Below are 21406 nucleotides of genomic sequence, written 5' to 3' on the forward strand. Positions count from 1 at the left end.
CTCTGTTTTCTCCCACATAGTGAGCCAATTTTCTCAAATCATATACTAAGTATCTTTTACCCTACTGACTGATGATGTCATCTTGATCACATTCCAAGTGCCCATTAATAGGAGTCTCTGCTGGTCTATATTATGATGCATTGGTCTATTTGTAAGACTATATTAAAATAGCATTATAATATGTACTAATATTTGATAAAGCAAATTCCTCATCATTATTATTTTTTCAAAAGGGTCCTAGCTACTCATAGACCTATAATCTTCCAAAAAATATAGAATTATTTTGTCAAGGTTCCCACCAAAATGATCCTGAGATAGTGAGTGGAAATGCATTCAAAGTGCAAATTAATTTAGAGAGAATCCACAGATTTTAATACTCATTTTAAAACCCAATCTGAGGACTACAATTCTCAATCCCAATGTCTGTGGTCCAAGGCTGTTTAGTGTCTCCATGATAGAACTGTGTTGAAATTTCAAAACAGACTGAAAAAAGTTAAGCATTTAGCTAAGGTTTTTGACAAATAATTAGGGAGTAAATGTAAAAAATAATAATAATAAAATGAAATAAATAAGAAAGAACAGAAGAGGGCAAAAGTCACTAGAGGTGATTAAAAAACCAAAACCTGATTACTTTGAAAATAACGTAAATAAACCTGTCAGCACTGATAAAGAAAAAAGAGAGAACAGAGCAATAAAACACATGAAAAGGAAGAAATAGAGATAACAGAGATTTTTAAAGTAATTCAAGGGGCGCATAGGTGGCTCAGTTGGTTACGGTCCAACTCTTGGTTTTGGCTCAGGTCATGATCTCAGGGTCTTGCGATGGAGGCCTGAGTGGGGCTCCACGCTCAGTGGGGAGTCTGATTCAAAGATTCACTTCCCCTGCCCCCCCTCAAATAAATAAATCCTTAAAAAAAGTAACTCAAGAATATTATACTGTGAAAATTATGTGTTCTTATGTTTGAAAACCTAGAGTTTAAAAAACATACACATCAACTATGTTTAAGTGAGAAAATGAAAAAAAAAGGGGCTTGGTAGAATATACATAAAAATATATCTAATTTATACACACACATACCTATACATACACCAACCCAAAAAAATGAAGTTTCTGTTCGTATTCATTTCAAATTCCATACTTACTTTGGCACTCGATAAATTCATCACTGTTGTTCAATGCTCTGATAAAATCCTTAAAATTCACCACTTCATCTTTTTTTAAAAAAAGAAAAAGAGAAAGAATTTAGATATTCCTGTAAAGAAGACCATTTGATGTTATAAAACCAGAGCTATAAACACAAAAATAATGGGGAGGACTGGCAAGCCTACTGTGATGTACATGAGATGCAGATTAGACCTAAAATAAAACTGTCGGAGATTTACTCTCAAAATCAATTCCTACAATACACACCCATCAATTGAAAGAAAAGAAAATACATTTTTAATTTTTCTTTTAAAAGATATAAAGGGGGTATATCTTCTTGGGCATATAGGGTGAAAATTCTGAAATACTAAAGCTTTGTTATTTTAAATTGAAAGAATTACTCACCATTAGGATTAGTATTATCCAAAGCCTCCTTTATTTTATCATCTGTTAGATAGATTCCAATGACATTTAAATTTTGCTGAAGGTCAGGAATGGCTGTAAGTTCATTTTTGTGAATGTTGATGTTGTAAAATTGATTATGTCCTGGGAAGAGATAATCACCTCCAATTAAAGGGGAATCTTCTGTTTCTCCTTTATGTTTTAAAGGTAAGTGGGAAAAAATTATTCCAATACGTAAAACTATACTTAAGAGAAAAGGTAGTATTTGTATTTATCTATGTACTGCTCTGTTCCTAAAATACTTTAAAATAGGTGACAATACTCATATGTGGAATTTAAGAAACAAAACAGAGGAACATAAGGGAAGGGAGGGAAAATTAAAACAAGATAAAATCAGAGAGGTAGACAAACCACAAGAGACTCTTAATCATAGGAAACAAACTGAGGGTTGCTGGAGGGGAGGTGGGTAGGGGGTTGGGGTAACTGGGTGATGGACATTAAGGAAGGCACATGATATGATGAGCACTGGGTATTCTATAAGACTGATAAATCACTGACCTCTACCTCTGAAACTAATAATACATTATATATTAATTAATTGAATTTAAATTTTTAAAAAAGAACCCCCCAAAAGACAGATACAACAGACAAACATTAAACAAAAGAGAGCGGTGTAGCTATACAAATATGACAAAGTAGACCTTACGTGAAGAGGAATTTTTAGAGATAAAGAGAGACATCTCATAGTGATATTTCAAGCCACTAGATGGACATAACAATTCTAAATTTGTATGTACTTAATGATAGAGTCTGAAAAACATGTAATGCAAAAACTGAAAGAACAGAGTGATGGATAACTATAGTGTGAAATTTTTAAGTGCACCAAGAATAATTATTTTTCATATATTGCCTATGGATGATTTGATAAACTTTCTGTAAAATAATGTAGCAATGTCAATTAAAAGCTTTATTTTAAATAAAATAAGGTAGGTGACAATAAGTACACATAAATGTATAAATGTAAGGAAATTGGGAGGAGCAACAAAATAAGACAGAAGAGAACAAGAGACAAAGTACGTGACATAAGGTCATACACATAAATTTTGCAATACCAGACATGTACATCTAAGAGCCTTCTTGTAAGCAAAAATTTACAGAACTAAAGGGAGGAATAGATGAACCCACAATCAGAGCTGCAGATTTGAACACCTTGCACTTAGTAATTAATAGAACAAGTAGAATAAACATCAGTAAGAATTAGAATATTCAACCAAACTAGCAAACAATCCAACCCAGTGGATATCTATAGAACACTACCTGACAACTACAGAATATACATTCTTTCAAGGAATATTCACCTAGGTCGACCACGTGCTAGTCTTTAAAACAAATCTTAATTTAAAAGCATTTAAATTGTGCAAAATAAATTCCCTGACCAAGGTTATTAAATTAGAAATCAGTAACAAGAAGATACCTAGAAAATGTCCAAATATTTGGAAATTAAATAGCGCATTTCTAAACAACTCATATTTCAAAAAGCTATGACAAGGTAAATTAGAAAATATTTTAAATAAGTGATTATCAAAGCATAACAAAGTTTTGTGAGATGCAGTGAAAGTGCTCAGAGGGAAATGTATAGCTTTAAATGTTGGAAAGGTATAAATCACTGGTATAAAAAATATGGGTATGAAGTTCTTTTTAAAAAAATTTTTTTACGGTTGTACAATATAGAAGCTATAGTTTTATTTAACTAATCTCCAATGTTTACACTTTAAGTATTTTCCATTATTTTGCAATTTCAAATAATTCTGTAATGAATAACTTTATGCATCTGTATTTTCACATTGGTGCAGGGTATCTTTGGGGAAAACTCCTAGAAGTGGGATTACTGAACCTTCAATTTTTGTCAGTTTAATGGTGAGAAATTGTATCTCCATTTTAGTTTGTGTATTTCTTATTATGAGTGAAATCGAACATCTCTTAATATGTTCATGGGCCATTTTACATCTTTTTTATGATTTGTATATCCATGACTTTTGCCCATTTTTCTATATTTCTTCTGTGATACACACTGCAAATAGTTTCTCCCATTTTGTTATTTGTTCTTTGACTTAACCTATGGTATTGTACTACTAGACAAAATTTGGGGTTTTTAAATTTTTTCAAAGACCGATGTCAAAGAGCTTACTGCTTATGTTTTCTTCAAGGAGTTTTGTGGTCTCAGGTCTTAACATGCAAGTCTTTAATCCATTTTGAGCTAATTTTTGTGCGTAGTCAAGATAGCAGTCCAGTTTCATTCTTTTGCATACAGCTGTCCAGTTTTCCCAGCAACATTTATCAAAGAGTCTGTCCTTTCCCACTGTATATTCTTGGCTGCTTTGTCATGAATGAATTGACCATATAGGCAAGGGCTTATTTCTTTTTTTTTTTTTTCTTAAGATTTTATTTATTTATTTGACAGAGAGAGAGCCAGCGAGAGAGGGAACACAAGCAGGGGGAGTGGGAGAGGAAGAAGCAGGCTCCCAGCGGAGGAGCCTGAGGTGGGGCTCGATCCCAGGACTCTGGGATCACGCCCTGAGCCGAAGGCAGATGCTTAACGACTGAGCCACCCAGGCGCCCCTGCAAGGGCTTATTTCTGCACTCTCTGTTCTGTTCCACTGATCTATGTGTCTGTTCTTATGCCAATACCACACAGTTTTTATTACTATAGCTTTGTAATAAAGTTTGAAATCAGAAAGTAGGACGGCTCTAGCTTTGTTCTTTCTCAAGATTGCTTTGGCTATTCAGGGTCTTCTGTGGTTCCATACAAATTTTAGGATTGTTTGCTCTAGGTCTGTAAAAAATGCTGTTGGAATTTTGATAGGGGTTACACTGAGTGTGTAGACTGCTTTGGGTAGTATGGACATTTTAACAATATTTGTCTTTCCAATCCCTGAGCATGGAATATCTTTCCATTTGTTTGTGTTCTCTTCCATTTCTTTTGTCAGTGTCTTATAGTTTTCAGTGTATAGGCCTTTCACCTCCTTGGTTAAATTTTTTATTCTTTTTGATACAGTTATAATGGAATAGTTTTCTTAATTTCTTTTTCTGATAATTTATTAGTGAATAGAAATGCAACTGGTTTTTCTATATTGATTTCACATTCTACAACTTTACTGAGTTTATTAGTTCTAACAGTTTTTTTGGTAGGGCCTTTAGGGTTTTCTAGATATGTTATCTGCAAACAGTAACAGTTTTACTTCTTTCTTTACAATTTGGATGCCTTTCATTTCTTTTTCTTGCCTAATTGTCCACAGCAGGACTTCTAATACTATGAATAAAAGCTGAATAAAAGTATTGAGAAAAATTACAGCATAGGGAATACAGTCAATAATAATGTAATACCATTTTGTGGTGACAGATGGTAACTACACTTATCATGGGGAGAACTAAGTAATTCACAGAATTGTTGAATCACTATGATGTACATGTGAAACTAATACAACATTGCATGTCAACTATACTTCAATAAACAAAACAAAACAAAAAAGTGACAAGAATGGGCAACCTTGTCTTGCTCCTGATCATAGAGAAGAAAAGCTTCCAGTTTTTCACCATTGAGTATGATGCTAGTTGTGGCCTTGTCGTATATGGCCTTCATTATGTTGATGTGTGTTCTCTCTACACCCACTTTGTTGAGAGTTTTTATCATAAATGGATGCTATCTATCATAAATTCATATTTGGCAGTTCCTTTTCTTTTTTTAAGATTTTATTTATTTATTTGAGAGAGAGAGACAGCGAGAGAGGGAACACAAGCAAGGGGAGTGGGAGAGGGAGAAGCAGGCTTCCCGCCAAGCAGGGAACCCGATACGGGGCTCGATTCCAGAACGCTGGGATCGTGACCTGAGCCGAAGGCAGACACTTAATGACTGAACCACCCAGGTGCCCCTATTTGGCAGTATCTATCAATTTAAATATACACTTACCATATAGCCCAGCAATCCTACTTCCTGATATTCAACTAAGAGAAATGAATATATGTACACACAAAAACCTGTACATAAATTTTTACAGAAGCTCATTCATAATCACCAAAACCCAGAAATAACTCAATAGTCTATCAACTGGTAAATGGATAAATTGTACATTCCTATAATGGAATAATACTCATCAATAAAATGAAACAAACTACATGCAAAAGGTTGATGAACACAAAGTATAATATGGTATGTGAAAGAAGCCAGACTCAAATAAGCTTCATATGTTATGATTTCATAACAAGGCAAAACTTTAGAGTTAAAGAATAGGGTTCGGGGAGGGGAAGGACTATAAAAGGACACAAAGGAATGTCTGAGGTGATATATTCTATGTGCTGTTTAGTAATGGTTACATAACATTATTTTCAAGAATTCAAAGAACTGTACACCTATAAAAAGGTGATTTTACTATACCTTAGTTACACTATAATAAACATAAATTTGTCCTAAAACAATGCAGTCAAGAGAGTAGCTGAGGACACATTAAAAACAAAAAAGATAGGGATAAAATCCACTTCGCTAGGTTTGTCAAAAGTCTTAAAAATTATTTTCTAATCATTTATAATTTTCCAATAAATTTAGGTCAGGTATACCTAGTGAATAATCTCAGAGAATAATATATAATCTAGTAATTTTCTAGCACTACTGAAGTAAAACTACCTATAATTCTGAGTTTGGGGTAAGCTTAGCAGTCTTTGCCATATAATTTGGACAAAAATTATATAACCCAATATTGTGTTGTTTTATCTTCATATTGTTTCTTACTTACCTGTGCTTTAACTATCTAATCCTGTGTTGTTTTCACATGAAAACTACTGCTTATCCTTCCAGATGTAGGCAGTAGATACATATTAAGTAAAACTCACCTGTGACTCTGGGAGTTCTCAATGTCTTACAGAACTTAGTTAAAAATTCTTGAATGGGAATCTTGCCATTTTCTGTAATGCAAAGTAAAACTTGGCTGAAAGAGTTACTGCTTCTGAATTAATATATCAGAAGCTAATAGTCAAATTAAAACTGAAAAGCCTGGGAATCAGCCTATACTATTCCTTCTTCCTGAACTTCTGCAGACATATGATTACCAATTTCTGTTTAATTATTTTCAGATACTTCTTGAATGTATCACTATGCTAGTTAATGCCTGTGCTATTACAACAGCATCATTAAAATTCTATGCCATTAGTCTCATTTCTCTACATTTATTTTCCACAATGCAGCAAGAGAGGTCTTTCTCTTAAAAAAAAAAAAAATCTGGTTACTCCTCTGAATAAAACCCTTCAGCAGTTCCTACTTGCCCCCAAACTACAAAACAACAACAACAACAACAACAAACCCAAAACAAAACAAAACAAAGCAAAAAACCCACATCGCGGGTAGGGTAAGAGGCTATACACCAATATCCCCTTACAAATGTGTTAAAGTCTAAGTAAAATATTAGAAAGTAGGATTTAGCAGAATAACCAGAAATTAAGGTTCTAGATACTCTTAAGACATACGTTCTCATGGAGAGCAACAGGCTTTCAAGGAGAAAAACCATTTCTTAGAGGAGGAGAAAAAATCTTAGCTGTTACAATGGTTTGTGGCCACAGAACATCAGCAAATATTTATCTGTGGTGTTAAATGTTCATGAGCTGTGGGGTGGTGAAAAAGAACAAAAATGTCCACAGTCCAGAAATAAACCCCTACATATACTCAACTAATATTTGACAAGGGAGCCAAGAACATTCAATGGAGAAAGGATAGTCTCTTCAATAAATTGTGTTGGGAAACTGGATAACTACATCCACAAAAATGAAATTAGGCCTCCATCTTACACCACTCATAAAAAAGTTACCTTGAAATGGATTAAAGACTTAAATGTTAAGATCTGATATTGTAAAATTCCTAGAAGAAAACATAAAGAAGCTGCTTTCAGACACTGGTCTTGGTGATGATTTTTTGGACATACATGACACCAAAAGCAAAAATCAATAAGTGGGACTAGATCCAACTTAAAAGCTTTTGTACAGAAAAACAAAACAAAACAATCAGCAAAATGAAAAGGCAACCTATAGAATGAAAGAAAATATTTGCAAACCATTTATCTGATAAAGGGTTAATATCCAAAATATATAATTCACACAGCTCAATAACAAACAAGGAAACAAAATGATGAAAAAAATGGGCAGAGTAACTAAATAGACATTTTTTCCAAAGATGACATCCAAATGGCCAAAAAGTACATGAAAAGGTGTTCGAATCACTAATCATCAGGGAAATGCAAATCGAAACCACAATAAGATATCACTCACACTTGTTAGAATGGCTACCATCAAGAAGACAAGAGATAAAGGTTTGCATGGATGTGGAGAAAGGGAACCCTCATATACTGTTTGTGGCAATGGAAATTGATGCAGCCACTGTGGACAACAGTATGGAGGCTTGCCACAAAATTAAAAACAGAACTACCATAAAATCCATCAATCCCCCTTATGGGTATATATTCAAAGGAAATGAAAGCAGGATCTTTAAGAGATATCTACATTCCCATGTATTTTGCAGCATTATTCACAAAAGCCAAGATAGGGAAACAACCTAAGTGTCCGTCAACAGATGATTAAAGAGATGTAATATATATATATATAAATATATATATGTAATATATATATAATGGAATATTATTCCACCATCAGAAAGAAGGAAATTCTGCCATTTGCAACAACATGGATGGATCTCGATGGCATTATGCTTAGAGGAGATAAGTCAGACAAGGACAAATACTGTATATATCACTAATATGTAGAATCTAAAAAAGCCAATCTCATAGAGAGTAGAAGTAGTTACCAGCAACTTGGGGGGTGTGGTGAATTGGGGAGATGTTGTTAAAAGGTACAAATTTGCAGTTAGAAGATGAGTAAGTTCTGGAAATTTAATGTTGTGCTGACCTAATACTGTATTATATACTTAGAAGTTGTTAAGAGACTGGATCTTAAATGTTCTCACCACAAAAAAGAAATTATAATCATGTGATGTGATAGAGGTGTTAGCTACCACTATAGTGATAATCATAATGCAATATGTATGTATCAAATCAACACATTGTACACCCTAAACCTACACAATGTTCTATGTCCATTATATCTCAATTTTACAAAAAGGAAAAGAAAAATTCTGTGGAGACTGAGTAAAAAAAAAAAAAAAGCAGCTCCAAATGACTAATATTGAGGATAAAATGAAAATATTATTACGAATCAGGCAGACATCAAAAAAGATAAAAAGTAGATGTCAAGGACAACTTTATCCAAAAAATTTGAAAAGTCAGATGAAACTGACAAATTCCTATAAAATCACAACCTGCCAAAATTAAAAAGAAAATATCTTATTTTCTTTGTAATCCCATAAAATTTAAGAAATTAAATCAATAATTCAGAGCTTTCCCATAAATAAAACTCCAGGTCCATTAGGCTTCACCTGTGAGTTCTACTTAACATTTGAGGAATCTCTTATAGAGAACAGAAAAATAAAGACTACTCCCCATCTCTTTTGAAAATGTAGGAAATATTCAATAATTAGTGATAAATAATGAAATTATTTTGTACATTTATAAATATCTGCTTCCCTGAGCCAACACCATGTGCAACACCCCCTGAGGTATTCCTGGATATCAGCATAGTTTACCTTCCAATGGGATGACACTTGCAAAGGGCCTCAAGGACTCTGTTGCACTCTGCATGGCATTCTGATTGAGTACTACCCATGCCAGTCAATTCAAAGTAACCTCATCTCCCAAATACCACCACCTACAGAGATAAAGTAGGCCCTGACTTACCCCTCCGTTTGGTTTCACAGGGCTCAGGCTTGGCACACCAGGGCAACACTGGTGTTCCCCAGTCATCCCACTGCAGCTCCCACAGGGTGCCTTCCATTGCTGTGTATCCCATCCATACATCTCCCACCCCCACTGACAGATGATGGCCTTTATAACACAAATGCATTCAAACTACTAACCATGTTCAGGTTCATGTCTTAATACTTCATTAAGTAAAACATTAGCTGCATGAAAGTCATTGTTCATCAATAATGCTTTGAGGTCAGAGGCATCAATTAGATCATTCTGGAGAATTTGGGTAGTAGCTAAGAGTAGCTGTGTAGCTGCAAAAAAGAGCAAAAACAAATATTTCAACAGCAGAAATAAGAGTATATTATTCACTTTCACTTAATAGGCTTGGGTAGCATAAAAGAATTTTATTTTTTTAAAGATTTTATTTGAGAGAGAGACAGAGAGTGTGCACGTGAGAGAGAGCACGAGCGGGGGGGGGGGGGTAAAGGGGGGGAGGGGCAAAGGGAAAGGGAGAAGCAGGCTCTCCATTGAGCAGGGATTCCAATGTAGGGCTCTATCCCAGGATGATGGGATCATGACCGGAGCTGAAGGCAGATGCCCAACTGAGCCACCCAGCCGCCCCAGCAGAAAAGAATTTTACATGAAACTACTAGTATAACTTTAAGAACCATTGTGTATTATAAAAGCTAGCAGTTATTGAAAACTTACTAAGTGCTAGAGACTGTTCTAAGTACTTTACCTTACCTATTTAAGCCTTACAACAATTCCAAGATGGACATTAGCCCTGTTTTTGAGATGAAGAAATTGAGGTTAGTGAGATTAAGTGATTTACTAAAGAATATATTGGTAACAAGTGGCAGGGCCAGGATTCAAGTCCAGGCACTACAGTTCCAAAACCCATGCTCTTAACTAACGTACCTTTCAAGCTAACATATTTAAGTGGTCAACCATTCTGCCTTTGGCTACATAATACTTCATATGTGGCCCCTGAAATAACTGTGAAGCATTACAAATAAGTTTACATCAAGATTTGCATTATTTCCCTTAAAGTTATGTTACAGAGACAAAACAGACATGAAGCAGCAGCAGCTGCTATTACTGCTACAAGTTACGCTGTGTATTTATCTTACAGCCTCACAAATCCGGACAGCTTTGGTTGCTTTCCAATGCCTTCAAACAGCTGTGGTTGTTGATGCTGTTTAATTTAGTCCAGATCTTACTAGTTATTCTCAGCGGGAGGGTTGGTTTGATATAAGCTACTCCCATAGGCCAGAAGCAGAACCATGTGGATCAAGCTTACACGTAATTCTGATGCCCTGTTCTGGTTAAAGATTACTGCTTAGGTTATTGCTTTACCACAAAGCTAGCGTAATCAAGACCATGTGCTACTGACATTAGAATAGATAAAAATCAATGGAATGGAATTGAGAATTGAGAAATAAATCCATACACTTATGATCAATTGATTTTTGACAAGGATGCCAAAACCCTTTAATGGGGAAAGCATAATCTTGTCAACAAATGATGCTGGGATAACTGGATATCTGCATACAAAAGAATTAAAGTGGACTCCCATCTCACACCACATACAAACATTAACTCGAATCAAAGACTGAAATTAAAAGGCTAAAACCACAAAACTCTTAGAAGAAAACATTAGTATAAGTCTTCATGATCTTGGATTATCTTTAGATGTGACACCAAAAGAAGTGACAAAAGAAAATATCCAATTTAAAAACTTCTGTGCTTCGAAGGACACCATCAAGAAAGAAAAAAGACCCATGAAACAGGAGAAAAGATTTGCAAATCATACATCTAATAAAGGTGTAGTATCCAGAATATATGAACTCTTACAACTTGACAAATAACCCAATTTTAAAATAAGCAAAGGATACATGTCTCCAAAGAAGATATACAAATGGCCAATAAACACGTGAAAAGATGTTCAACATCATTAGCCACCAGGGAAATGCAAAACAAAATCATGGTGAGATCCTTGTTAGACTAGGCTATACTAAAAAAGACAATAACAAGTGTTGACAGGGATGTAAAGAAATGTACATTGCTGGTGAGAATGTAAAATGGGGCAGCTGCTTTGGAAAACATTCCAGCAGTTTCTCAAGTTGAACATAAAGTTATCACATGACCCAACAATTCCCTTCCAAGGTATATACCCAAGAGAAATGAAAATATACACCCACACAAAAAATTGTACTCAAAAAAGTACACAAATATTCATAGCAGTATTATTCATAATAGCCAAAACATGAAAACAACCCAAAAGTCTATGAGCTGATAAATGGCCAAAGAAAATGTTGTATAACCATAGAATAGAATATTTTTCCACCACGAAAAGGAATGAAGTACTCATTTATGCTATAATACAGATGAATCTTGAAAACAGTATAATAAATGAAAGAAGTCAGACACAGAAGTCACGTTATAGGATTCCAATGATATGAAACATTCATAATAGGCAAATCAAAACAGACGGAAAGTAGATTAGTGGTTGTCAGTGGCCGGGGAGAGGTGGAAATAACTACTCAAGGCTACAGGGTTTCTTTCTGAGGCAATGAAAATGTCCCAGAATTAGACTGTGATGGTTGCACAACTTTGTGAATATACCAAAACCCACTGAACTGTATACTTTAAAAGGATGTATTTTATGGTATGTGAATTGTATCTCAATAAAAATGTACATCTGATAAATAATGCCATCAATTATAGAAGTGTTCTAATTTTAGAGATATTAAAATATGAAAAAAAAAAGACATTTGTTTCACCAAAGCATTTAGAAATACATTGTTGATAGGGGTGTCTGCATCTAAGGAGAGTTCTTTGGTAGATGTTCCCTGTAGACATGGGGGTGAGGAAAAGATGCCGGTATTGAAATTTCAATACCTCCCTAATTTCAAAGAGGACGAGAGGAACTTCAGGGACAAAGACCAAGCAATAGTCTTTATACAGCAGAGGCAGAATGATGTGGTTAGGCAACAGAGATGATATGGCAATAAGAATGATATGGGAATTAATAACATGAGGATTTAGAAAAACCAACTGGTTGAAGTTAGGATTTCCATAAATGAAATAGATGGGCAGTCCAGTTGAGGAAACCTGAAAACTCCAGAGGCCTAACTTGAGATGACACAACAGAAAGTAGTGGTGCCTCACCCAATTTCCAGACTGGATTTCCTTCATAGATACAGAAACCCTTGAATGAAGAAAAACTTATCTCCTCTTGAGGAAGGACTTTGTAATAACAGCAAAGGTGTTTACTATGTACTTTCTTCAACCTGTTTTATTTCTTTTCCCTCCGTTATAACTTTGTCCCAATTTCCTCACTTGTCTTTTATATTCTTGTATTATTTATATTTTGTAAGCTGCTTGAAATTCTTTTTAAAACTATAGAGACTACAGAGTAAAAACTTGAAATCCAGATATTGATTTTTTAATATCATTTAATTATCTTTATTTTATGGTCATTTGTCTTCGAACTAGTAGTATTCACTTACCTATGGACTCTTTGAAATGTGGACTTTCTTTAATTCTTTCAAAGAAATCTTTTAAATTCACCTCCTTATTATCTGTGAAGTCAAAATCAAGCATGCTGACATTAGAAACCTGATACTGAACTGGTACATAAAATAAAGGTTCTAATTTACAATACCTAAAATTCCATTCTACCTTATTTCCTATCTCAAATGACTGAAACTATTTCAATATAATTTTTCATATTTTTAGGAACCATCCATTGAACATTTAATGATCTCAATAGATAACTTTTTTTGAGTTCTACTATATGTTGGCTAATTGAACATAATAAATAAAAGAAAAAGAAAAAAAAGAACTTATATAACTTTTCAGTTCCTTACACATACTAAGTATCCTTTTATGATGCTTGACATTTATTAACCAAAATCTTCACAATAATTCTATAACATGGGTATGCTTGATATGCCTATCTTTAAAAGATGAAAGCAAAGAGAAATTAAATAACTTGTCTAAGTCATGAAAGCCAGAAAGTGCTAGAGACTGGTATTTGAACTGAAGTAGTCTCAGGCCAGAGGTGACAATGTTAACTATTAGGACACACACACACACACACACACACACACACAGACACACACACACACTTGAAGTAAGATGCAATAATGTTACCACAGCAGAAAATATATGGCTATCAACTACATTAAGGAGACTTTAACTTATGACAAAATGGCAAGCTGGGTAGCACAGAAACCACCACACTACAAATCCCTAGAGATACTGTATGAACTACAATATTCTATAAATGCATGACTAAGTTATATGAAAAGAAATATAATAAGTTACGTGGGCACAAAGATCAAGAGTAGAAAACGGTGAGAACTAAGCCTACAGCTATTTTGGGGACACATATCAGATCCTAAAGTGGCAAGGTACTTGATTTAAATGCTCATGCATATTCATAAAAGAAAACTTGGGTCTATGCTACATGGACAGTTTGAATTTAGATACCAAATAAAACTGGGATGCTTAAAGAAGTTCAATCCAGTGAAAGGGAGATTAAACTACTGTCTTCACTGGCCCAGGTAAACAACAAAGAGACCTAAATCTTCCTAATTCTGAGAGGCAGTGGGGGGAAAAAAATCTCCTATGAAGAATCTCCTGCATCTCACGTGGGTTTGGAGTCTAAATTTATACCACTCTCATGATATGAGAAACCCCACATCAAAACATAAAAATTGACTGAGGTCAGTAATAATCTAGGGTACCTGGCAAAGGCAATAACCAAACTGTGCTGGGGAGTTACTCTTAAACCTAGACTCATTGGATTCCCATAGAAAAAACAAGCTGGTTAAGATAAGCCCCAAATAAAAAACCACCTAAAACCAGTGAAACTCATCAGCTTCTAAAAGTATTCCCACATGATCTGACATTTAAAAGTGAATATATATAGGAAAGGAGATCAAGTACATATTACATGAAATTAAAAATGGAAAACATAGATAAATATATGTCCACTTGGAAACAATGACCAATATTAAATAACTGTTCTTCTAAAATGTAGTGAAGGTTTGGGTATTTCCTTTGGTTAAAAAACAGAATGGGATAAGTACTGTAAAAGGGCAGATGAAGGTGGATCTCCTCTGAAGAAGGACTGCATGTCAAAATGAAGCTGCTGGTATCATGTCTTTGTTTTATCATATAATGGTATTTTCCCACCCATGCTTATAAGAAATGAATGGTAATTATCTAAATAAGTATATATATCCAGATGAGTATGAACAGATAGATATGGTCAATAAATATTTAAATTAGCAGACTATTTTGGCTCTAATCTGTATCAACCTAAGTCTTCAGTGTGACTACCCTTAGCATTTTACCCACATATATACACTCTAAGACTGTTTCTCATAAACAGGGAAAAATGAAAAGAATCTCATGCCAAAAAAATGCTCACCACTGATGTCACAACATTTAAGGGCTTCACTGATGTCCTCTTCAGTCAAATTAACATTCAAACTTTCCAGGGCATGTTCCAAGTTAGGTATACCAATCTTGCCGTTATCAACACTTGACAAGATATGAGCAGCTTCTTTAATCTCTACAAAGATAAATAAATACATGTGAGATAATACTGTTTTAAAAAGTGCAAAACAGTTTGTTAAAAGTCCATTATAGGTAAACTCTCAAATTAAGTATATATATTTAACTAAAATCTCTATAGAAAAAAAGCAAAGTATTTTCTATTTATAACCAACAACCCACTTATCTCAAGCAGTATTTAAAACCAAAAAGTTACATGCCGAAGAGAATATGATGGGTTATCTGAATCTATTAACCCATTAAATTCTGAATGAGCTGTAAGCCTTTCTTATATAATAGCTAAGTCCTCTACATGTAGGTCTAAAGATTTATATCATAAAGTAAACAAAAAAAGGCTAAAATTTGATATTAAAGCCCTTGATCCCCAGGGCCATGACCAGTCCCTATTGTGCTTTTGTGTGATTGAAAAAGGGCACCCCTCTGTATGTATCAATTACAAAGAGGCACACCTTCCTCTGGGCGGCTGCAATCTAGCACTGGTGGTCCAAGCCTGAAGAACACAGTGAAATATGGAGTGCATTTCAGTCTCTACTTTACCCTCTTGACCAGGCATATTTGGGCAAGGCACAACCCATACAACAGAATGGGGTAGTCCTGTTGATAGCACACCAATTTAAAACATAAAACATGATCATTATTTGGTGTTTTAATTTTTCAGCAATACCATTTCCCACTCTATTTCTCTCTTAATCCCAAAATGAAGTCATTGTGTATGTTTCCACAGTCTGAAAATTGTTGCTCTATATCAACAGATCTAAACCTTCACTTGGAAAGAACACAATACCATTTTAGACCTTTATTCATTCTACTAACACTTATTTTGCAGCTACTAAGACCAACGATGAAAATTTCAGCCCTCTCATGAAAGAGTTTCCCATAAAAAAAGTTTCCCATAAATTCCTTGAAAACAGAGACTGAATCTGTCATGTCTGTAAATAAAATTATAATACATTATATAGTTGGCACAACGAGAAAAATATGCACAAGATATTATGAAAGCACGGAAACAGTTCACCTAACCTACAACTCTAAAAAATCTTACGGGATGAAAAGTGATGTCTGAGCTGAGTTTAGGGGAAAAAAATGTGAGTTTCTCTGACAGGAAATGTATAGAAAGGAAACAGCACATACAGAGAACCAAAAGCAAATAGAGCCAATTTAAACTGTAATAAGTATTATGGCTACAGAATAAACACAAATGCAGAAGTGATGGGAGATGAGACTATTGAGATAAGACAGATTTATTGTCATTCATTCATTTCATGATATTTACAATTATGAGTTAATAACATAAAAGATTTGGAACTATACCTAGCACAGTAAATATTATATAATATTAATTATTAATAGTAGCTACTACTAAGATCCGGCTGAAAGCCAGGATTGTGCTAAGATCTGGAGAAACAATGCTAGGATCTGGAGCAAAGTAGAGACATAGTTCTTGACCCAATGACCCTTCCCGACATGTAAGAGAAAGAATCATTAATCAAATAATTAAAAATATGACTGGAAAACAGATTTTAACATGGGCAGAGAACTTTGAAGAAGACATTACAGATGGCCAACAGACACAAGAAAAGATGATTCAACGTCACTAATCTCAGGGAAATGCAAATCAAAATCACAATGAGATATCACCTTACACCTGTCAGAATGGCTAGAATCAAAAACATAAGAAATAACAAGTGTTAGCAAAGATGTGAAGAAAAAGGAGCCCTTGTGCTCTACTGGTGGAATGTAAATTGGTACAGCTGCTGTGGAAAACAATATGGAGGTTCCTCGAAAAATAAAGAACAGAAATACTATATGACCCAATAATTCCACTACTAGGTATTTACCCAAAGAAAAACACTAATTCAAAAAGTTATATGAACTCCTATGTGTACTGCAGTATTATTTACAAAAGCCAAGATATGGAAGTATCTCAAGTGTCCATCAGTAGGTGAATGAATAAAGATGTGGTATATTATGGAATATGACACAACCATGAAAAAGGACGAGGGTTTTTGTGTTTTGTTTTTAGTTGGTTGGGTTTTTGTTTGTTTGTTTTGGGTTTTGTTTTGTTTTTTTTTTTTGCCATTTTGCCAATGTAGATGGACCTAAAGGGTATTATGCTAAGTGGAATATGTCAGACTGAGAAAAACAAATACCATATGATTGTACTCATATGTTGAATCTAAAAAACAAAACAAAAAAACAAGCAAAAAGCAGAATTAGGGGGCGCCTGAGTGGCTCAGTTGGTTAAGGATCTAACTTCAGCTCAGGTCATGATCCAGGGTCCTGGGATCGAGCCCCACGTCAGCCTCCCTGCTGAGCAGGGAGCCTGCTTCTCCCTCTCCCTCTGCTGTTCCCCCTGCTTGTGCGCCCACTCTCTCTCTCTCTCTCTCTCTGTGTCAAATAAATAAATAAAATCTTAAAAAAAAAAAAAAAAGCAGAATCAGACCTATAAATACAGAGAACAAACTGATGGTGTCCAGAGAGAAGGAGAGTAGGAGGATGGGCAAATGGGTGAAGGGGAGTGGGAGACACAGGCTTCCAGTTATGTAATGAATATGTCATGGTACAGTGTAGGGAATATAGTCAATGATATTGTAATCATGCTGTATGGTGACCGATGGTAGTTACATTTGTGGTGAGCAAGGCATACGGTATAGAGAAGTTGAATTACTATGTTGTACACCTGAAGCGAATATAACATTGTATGTTCACTATACTCAAAAATTTTTAATGAAAAATTATATTATGTTCATCTTAATGAATTAAAATGCTTTAAGTTATTTAATATTTTTGTTACTTTATTTTTTTCTTAGTAAGCTCTATAGCCAACATGAGACTTGCACTCCTGGCCCTGAGATCAAAGTCACATGCTCTACTGACTGAGCCAGCCAGATGCCCTTATTTTCGTTACTTTATAAGGTAAAATATACTGAGCATTTGTAGTATCATTTAAAAAATATGAATGGGTACTTACAATATGAAATAAATGCTATGAATAAGACATGGTTAAATGAAAGCGTGTAACAAAGGAAGCTGACCTAGACTAGCAGATAATGATAGGCTCAACAGAGGAATGTGACACGCATCTGAAAGATGAGTAAACATTAACTAGGTGAAGAGGGTCAGGGAAAAACATTCCAGGGAATAAAATATGCAAAAGCTTTGTGGTGGGAGGAAAAGAAAGATCTAAGGAAATGAAAGAAAGCCAATGTATTCAAAAGTATAGAAAACAAGAGTAATGGTACAAAATTGTGCTAGAGGACTAGGACATGCAGGATTTTGATCTTTAACAGCAATGGAAAATGTTTAAAGAGTTATAAATAGGGAGACATAACATGATCAGATTACTTTTTGAAAAAAATATTACTCTGGCTGGAGTGGGAAACATGGACTAGGAATCCACCAGCACCTGGCAATGATCCTAAAAAATAACTCTTTTATACGGAATGCTTTCTTATATACATACGAAGTTCTTACCATCTGCTTTTGGTAGTCTCAGATCTGAAGACAAAGCCTCTTTCCTAAAATCTGCAAATTTAGAAAGAGAGATTATGCCATAAGGAACAGCACCCTTATTTTATCCAGTTTGAAAGCCAATGTATAGATTAAATACTTCATTTCTCAGTAACATTTCTCATTGACCATTCCCTTCTTCTCAAAATCTTCCACTGGCTTCCAGAATATTATTCTCTACTCATCTTCCTCTTATGTCTTAGACTCCATGGATTTGTCAACCTCCACCAAGCTCCTTAAATGTGACTGAGATTCTAATGTCACAAATGTTTCCTTTCTCCCTAAGAGGGCAGGTTAATCCCCAGGCCCATATATTCAATAAAATGTTTATTTATTACTCTGAATTGTCCTTCTCTAGTTCTGCTTGCCTACCTATCTAATCCTGGAGCTTTTCCTAAGGACAAGCTGCAGTTACACCCTTCATCCTATACACTTTCTACAAAAATGCAAATTGCTACAAAGATCTATTTGAGGGACAAGTGATAGAAATAAAATATGTCCATTTGCATAGATGGACCATATTACAGTTAGAGAGCAGTTTAAAATAACTCACAACTAGTCCAGGTATTACCTTAAAATAAAAGGAGATTAGAATAAAAATCCAGTATATTTATCTTAATTTTTTTACTTGTTCTAAGCAGGATTTAAAAGAAAAAACAACTAACCTATTAAAAAGTACAATCAAAATAGTAGGCTTGGCAATTTTATAAGATAATTCTGAAACAGGATTTCCCAACCTCAGCAAAATTGCATTTGGGTCCAGATAATTACCTGGGGGAGTACTATCCTATACATTATAGGATGGCTAGCAGCATCTCTTGCTTCCACTCATTAGATGCCAGCAGTCCTCACCCAACAGTTTTGACAATCTAAACTGTCTTTGCACATTGCCAATTGTTCCCTTAGAGGCAGAACTGACCTTATTTTTTAGCTGAAGCTAAATTTAAAAGTAAGAAACGGCTTTCCAAATATGGATAAAATCCATCTGGGTATATCCCAGCTGAAAATATAGATAGGTCAGGTAAATTCCTTGTCAATAGAGCAAAGAGAAGCTCAACACTTATATATGAGTGTTATATAGACAAATGTTTTAATTGTTCAACAATAATTTGTACTTTTCAAAGGGCCTTTCACCTAAAAAAAAGAAAGCTAGGAACTATTAAGACCTGTCTAAAATTCATAAAAGGAAAGGGATTAACTTTGAATTGAAATTACTCTAGAGAGAAATATTTCAAAGCCATACAACAACATATATAAATACTTTGAGACCAACTTTACAATCCAGTCCAAGAGATCATCCAGGAATTTGATACTGTAATAACTAAATGGCTGTATCTATGGATATAGAATATAAGATATATCCCTAAATTTGGTCTGTAGTAAATCATATTTTAGCACATTTACAGTATTATTTAGAAACTAAATACTATAATATTAACTAAATATTATTAGGAACTAAGTATTAAGATTTAATTAGTATTTTGGTAAAATATTTAAAAATCCTCGGATAAAATTTTAGAAGAAATTTTTATTACAGGTTGCTCAATCAACTCACCCTCAACAAAGGAATCATCCAGTATTTCTTGAAGACTTTCATCAGTGAAATAAATTCTATTGGTGTTTCCAACCACATCTGCATATTTGTCCTTACCAGACTGATCACTTTCTTCCATAGAGTCCAATGTATTGATGATGTCATTCAATGCTACAAACACAGAGAATACACATACGACATGTACTTCAGTCCATGGATCCAAATCTTTGGAACATAATGATAAAAGTGATGGACTCTTCCAGATTTGCACTGTCCAAATGGTAGCTACTACCCATATGAGGCCATTTAAATAAGCAGAGCAATCCATTCTCCACTACAGTTTTCTATAACCCCTTATCTTTATTCTTAAAATTATTTTGTTAAAACTCTGGGTTCTGGGTGGGCTATTCCTGTATGAACAAAAAAGTATGGCAAAGTTTCTGTAGTTATCTATTAATAAACTCACCATGTCAGTAACAAATACCCTCCATTCTTCACAACAGCTCTCAAACCCCAATCCTTCCCTTTCCACTTTCTTTCCCTACACCCCTTGCTCCTGTCACTTCACTTCACCCAATTTAGAGAATCAGCAAAGCCTATTATGTTTAGCATAATAACATCAAACATCTAGTCTAGGAAATCCATGACTGACTTCTCTTAATTAAAACAAAAACAAAAACAAAACTTCAGGGGCACCTGGGTGGCTCAGTCAGTTGGGCATCTGACTTTTGATTTTAGCTCAGGTCATGATCTCAGGGTCTTCGGACAGAGCCCCACGTTGGGCTCCACACTCAGCATGGAGTCTATTTGGGATTCTCTTTCTCTCTTCTCCTCCCCCAACTGGCGCGCGCTCTCTCTCAAATAAATGAATAAACAAATAAGACCTTTTTAAAAACCCTTCACATTTCTAAAATATCTAAAAAAAAAATCATCTCTCAGGATTCATTAAGACAAATGTGTAATAAATTGCTTTAAAATCAGCTAGTGTATGTAGAAGTATTATTTAACTCATTATGTTGTTCCATGGTTTAGTCAATAGTAATTGGTAAGAAGTTTCAAAAACAGGCCATGTGGGGAAGGGCTAAAGGGAAATATGAGTCTAGAGAAAAGATGATTCAATGTGAAAGAAAATATAAGAGTTCTCCTCACATCTGTGGAGGGCTACTGATAAGAGGAAGAGTCCAAATGTAAAATATGGTTTGGGAATGAATTATAAGGCAGGATTTCCACCAAATATGTGGAATAATTGACTAGTTCTGCAGCTGTCCAAAATTATGTAATGGGCTGCTTCAAAAAGTCATAAGGATTTCCAAGACAAATAGTAGGATGAGTGTGCATTACCATTAGCCTGTCTCTGAAAGCCACTAATGTGGTTTTTAAATAAAACAT

General features: G+C 34.6%; 1 protein-coding gene across 1 annotated transcript in view; it reads right to left on the reverse strand.

Annotated features, from left to right (window-relative positions):
- Positions 1-21406, reverse strand: part of EFCAB13 (EF-hand calcium binding domain 13) — a 174298-nt gene that overhangs the window by 78868 nt on the left and 74024 nt on the right. The window contains exons 20-27 of the mRNA XM_044389151.3: positions 20039-20188; positions 18448-18498; positions 14828-14971; positions 12897-12968; positions 9552-9695; positions 6431-6502; positions 1550-1690; positions 1144-1212 (exon numbers count right to left, since the gene is read on the reverse strand). Of these exons, the coding sequence (XP_044245086.2) occupies positions 1144-1212; positions 1550-1690; positions 6431-6502; positions 9552-9695; positions 12897-12968; positions 14828-14971; positions 18448-18498; positions 20039-20188 (843 nt within the window). The remainder of the gene's footprint in view (positions 1-1143; positions 1213-1549; positions 1691-6430; positions 6503-9551; positions 9696-12896; positions 12969-14827; positions 14972-18447; positions 18499-20038; positions 20189-21406) is intronic.

The sequence above is a fragment of the Ursus arctos genome, unplaced genomic scaffold (assembly GCF_023065955.2).
Source record: "Ursus arctos isolate Adak ecotype North America unplaced genomic scaffold, UrsArc2.0 scaffold_24, whole genome shotgun sequence".
Classification (NCBI taxonomy): domain Eukaryota; kingdom Metazoa; phylum Chordata; class Mammalia; order Carnivora; family Ursidae; genus Ursus; species Ursus arctos.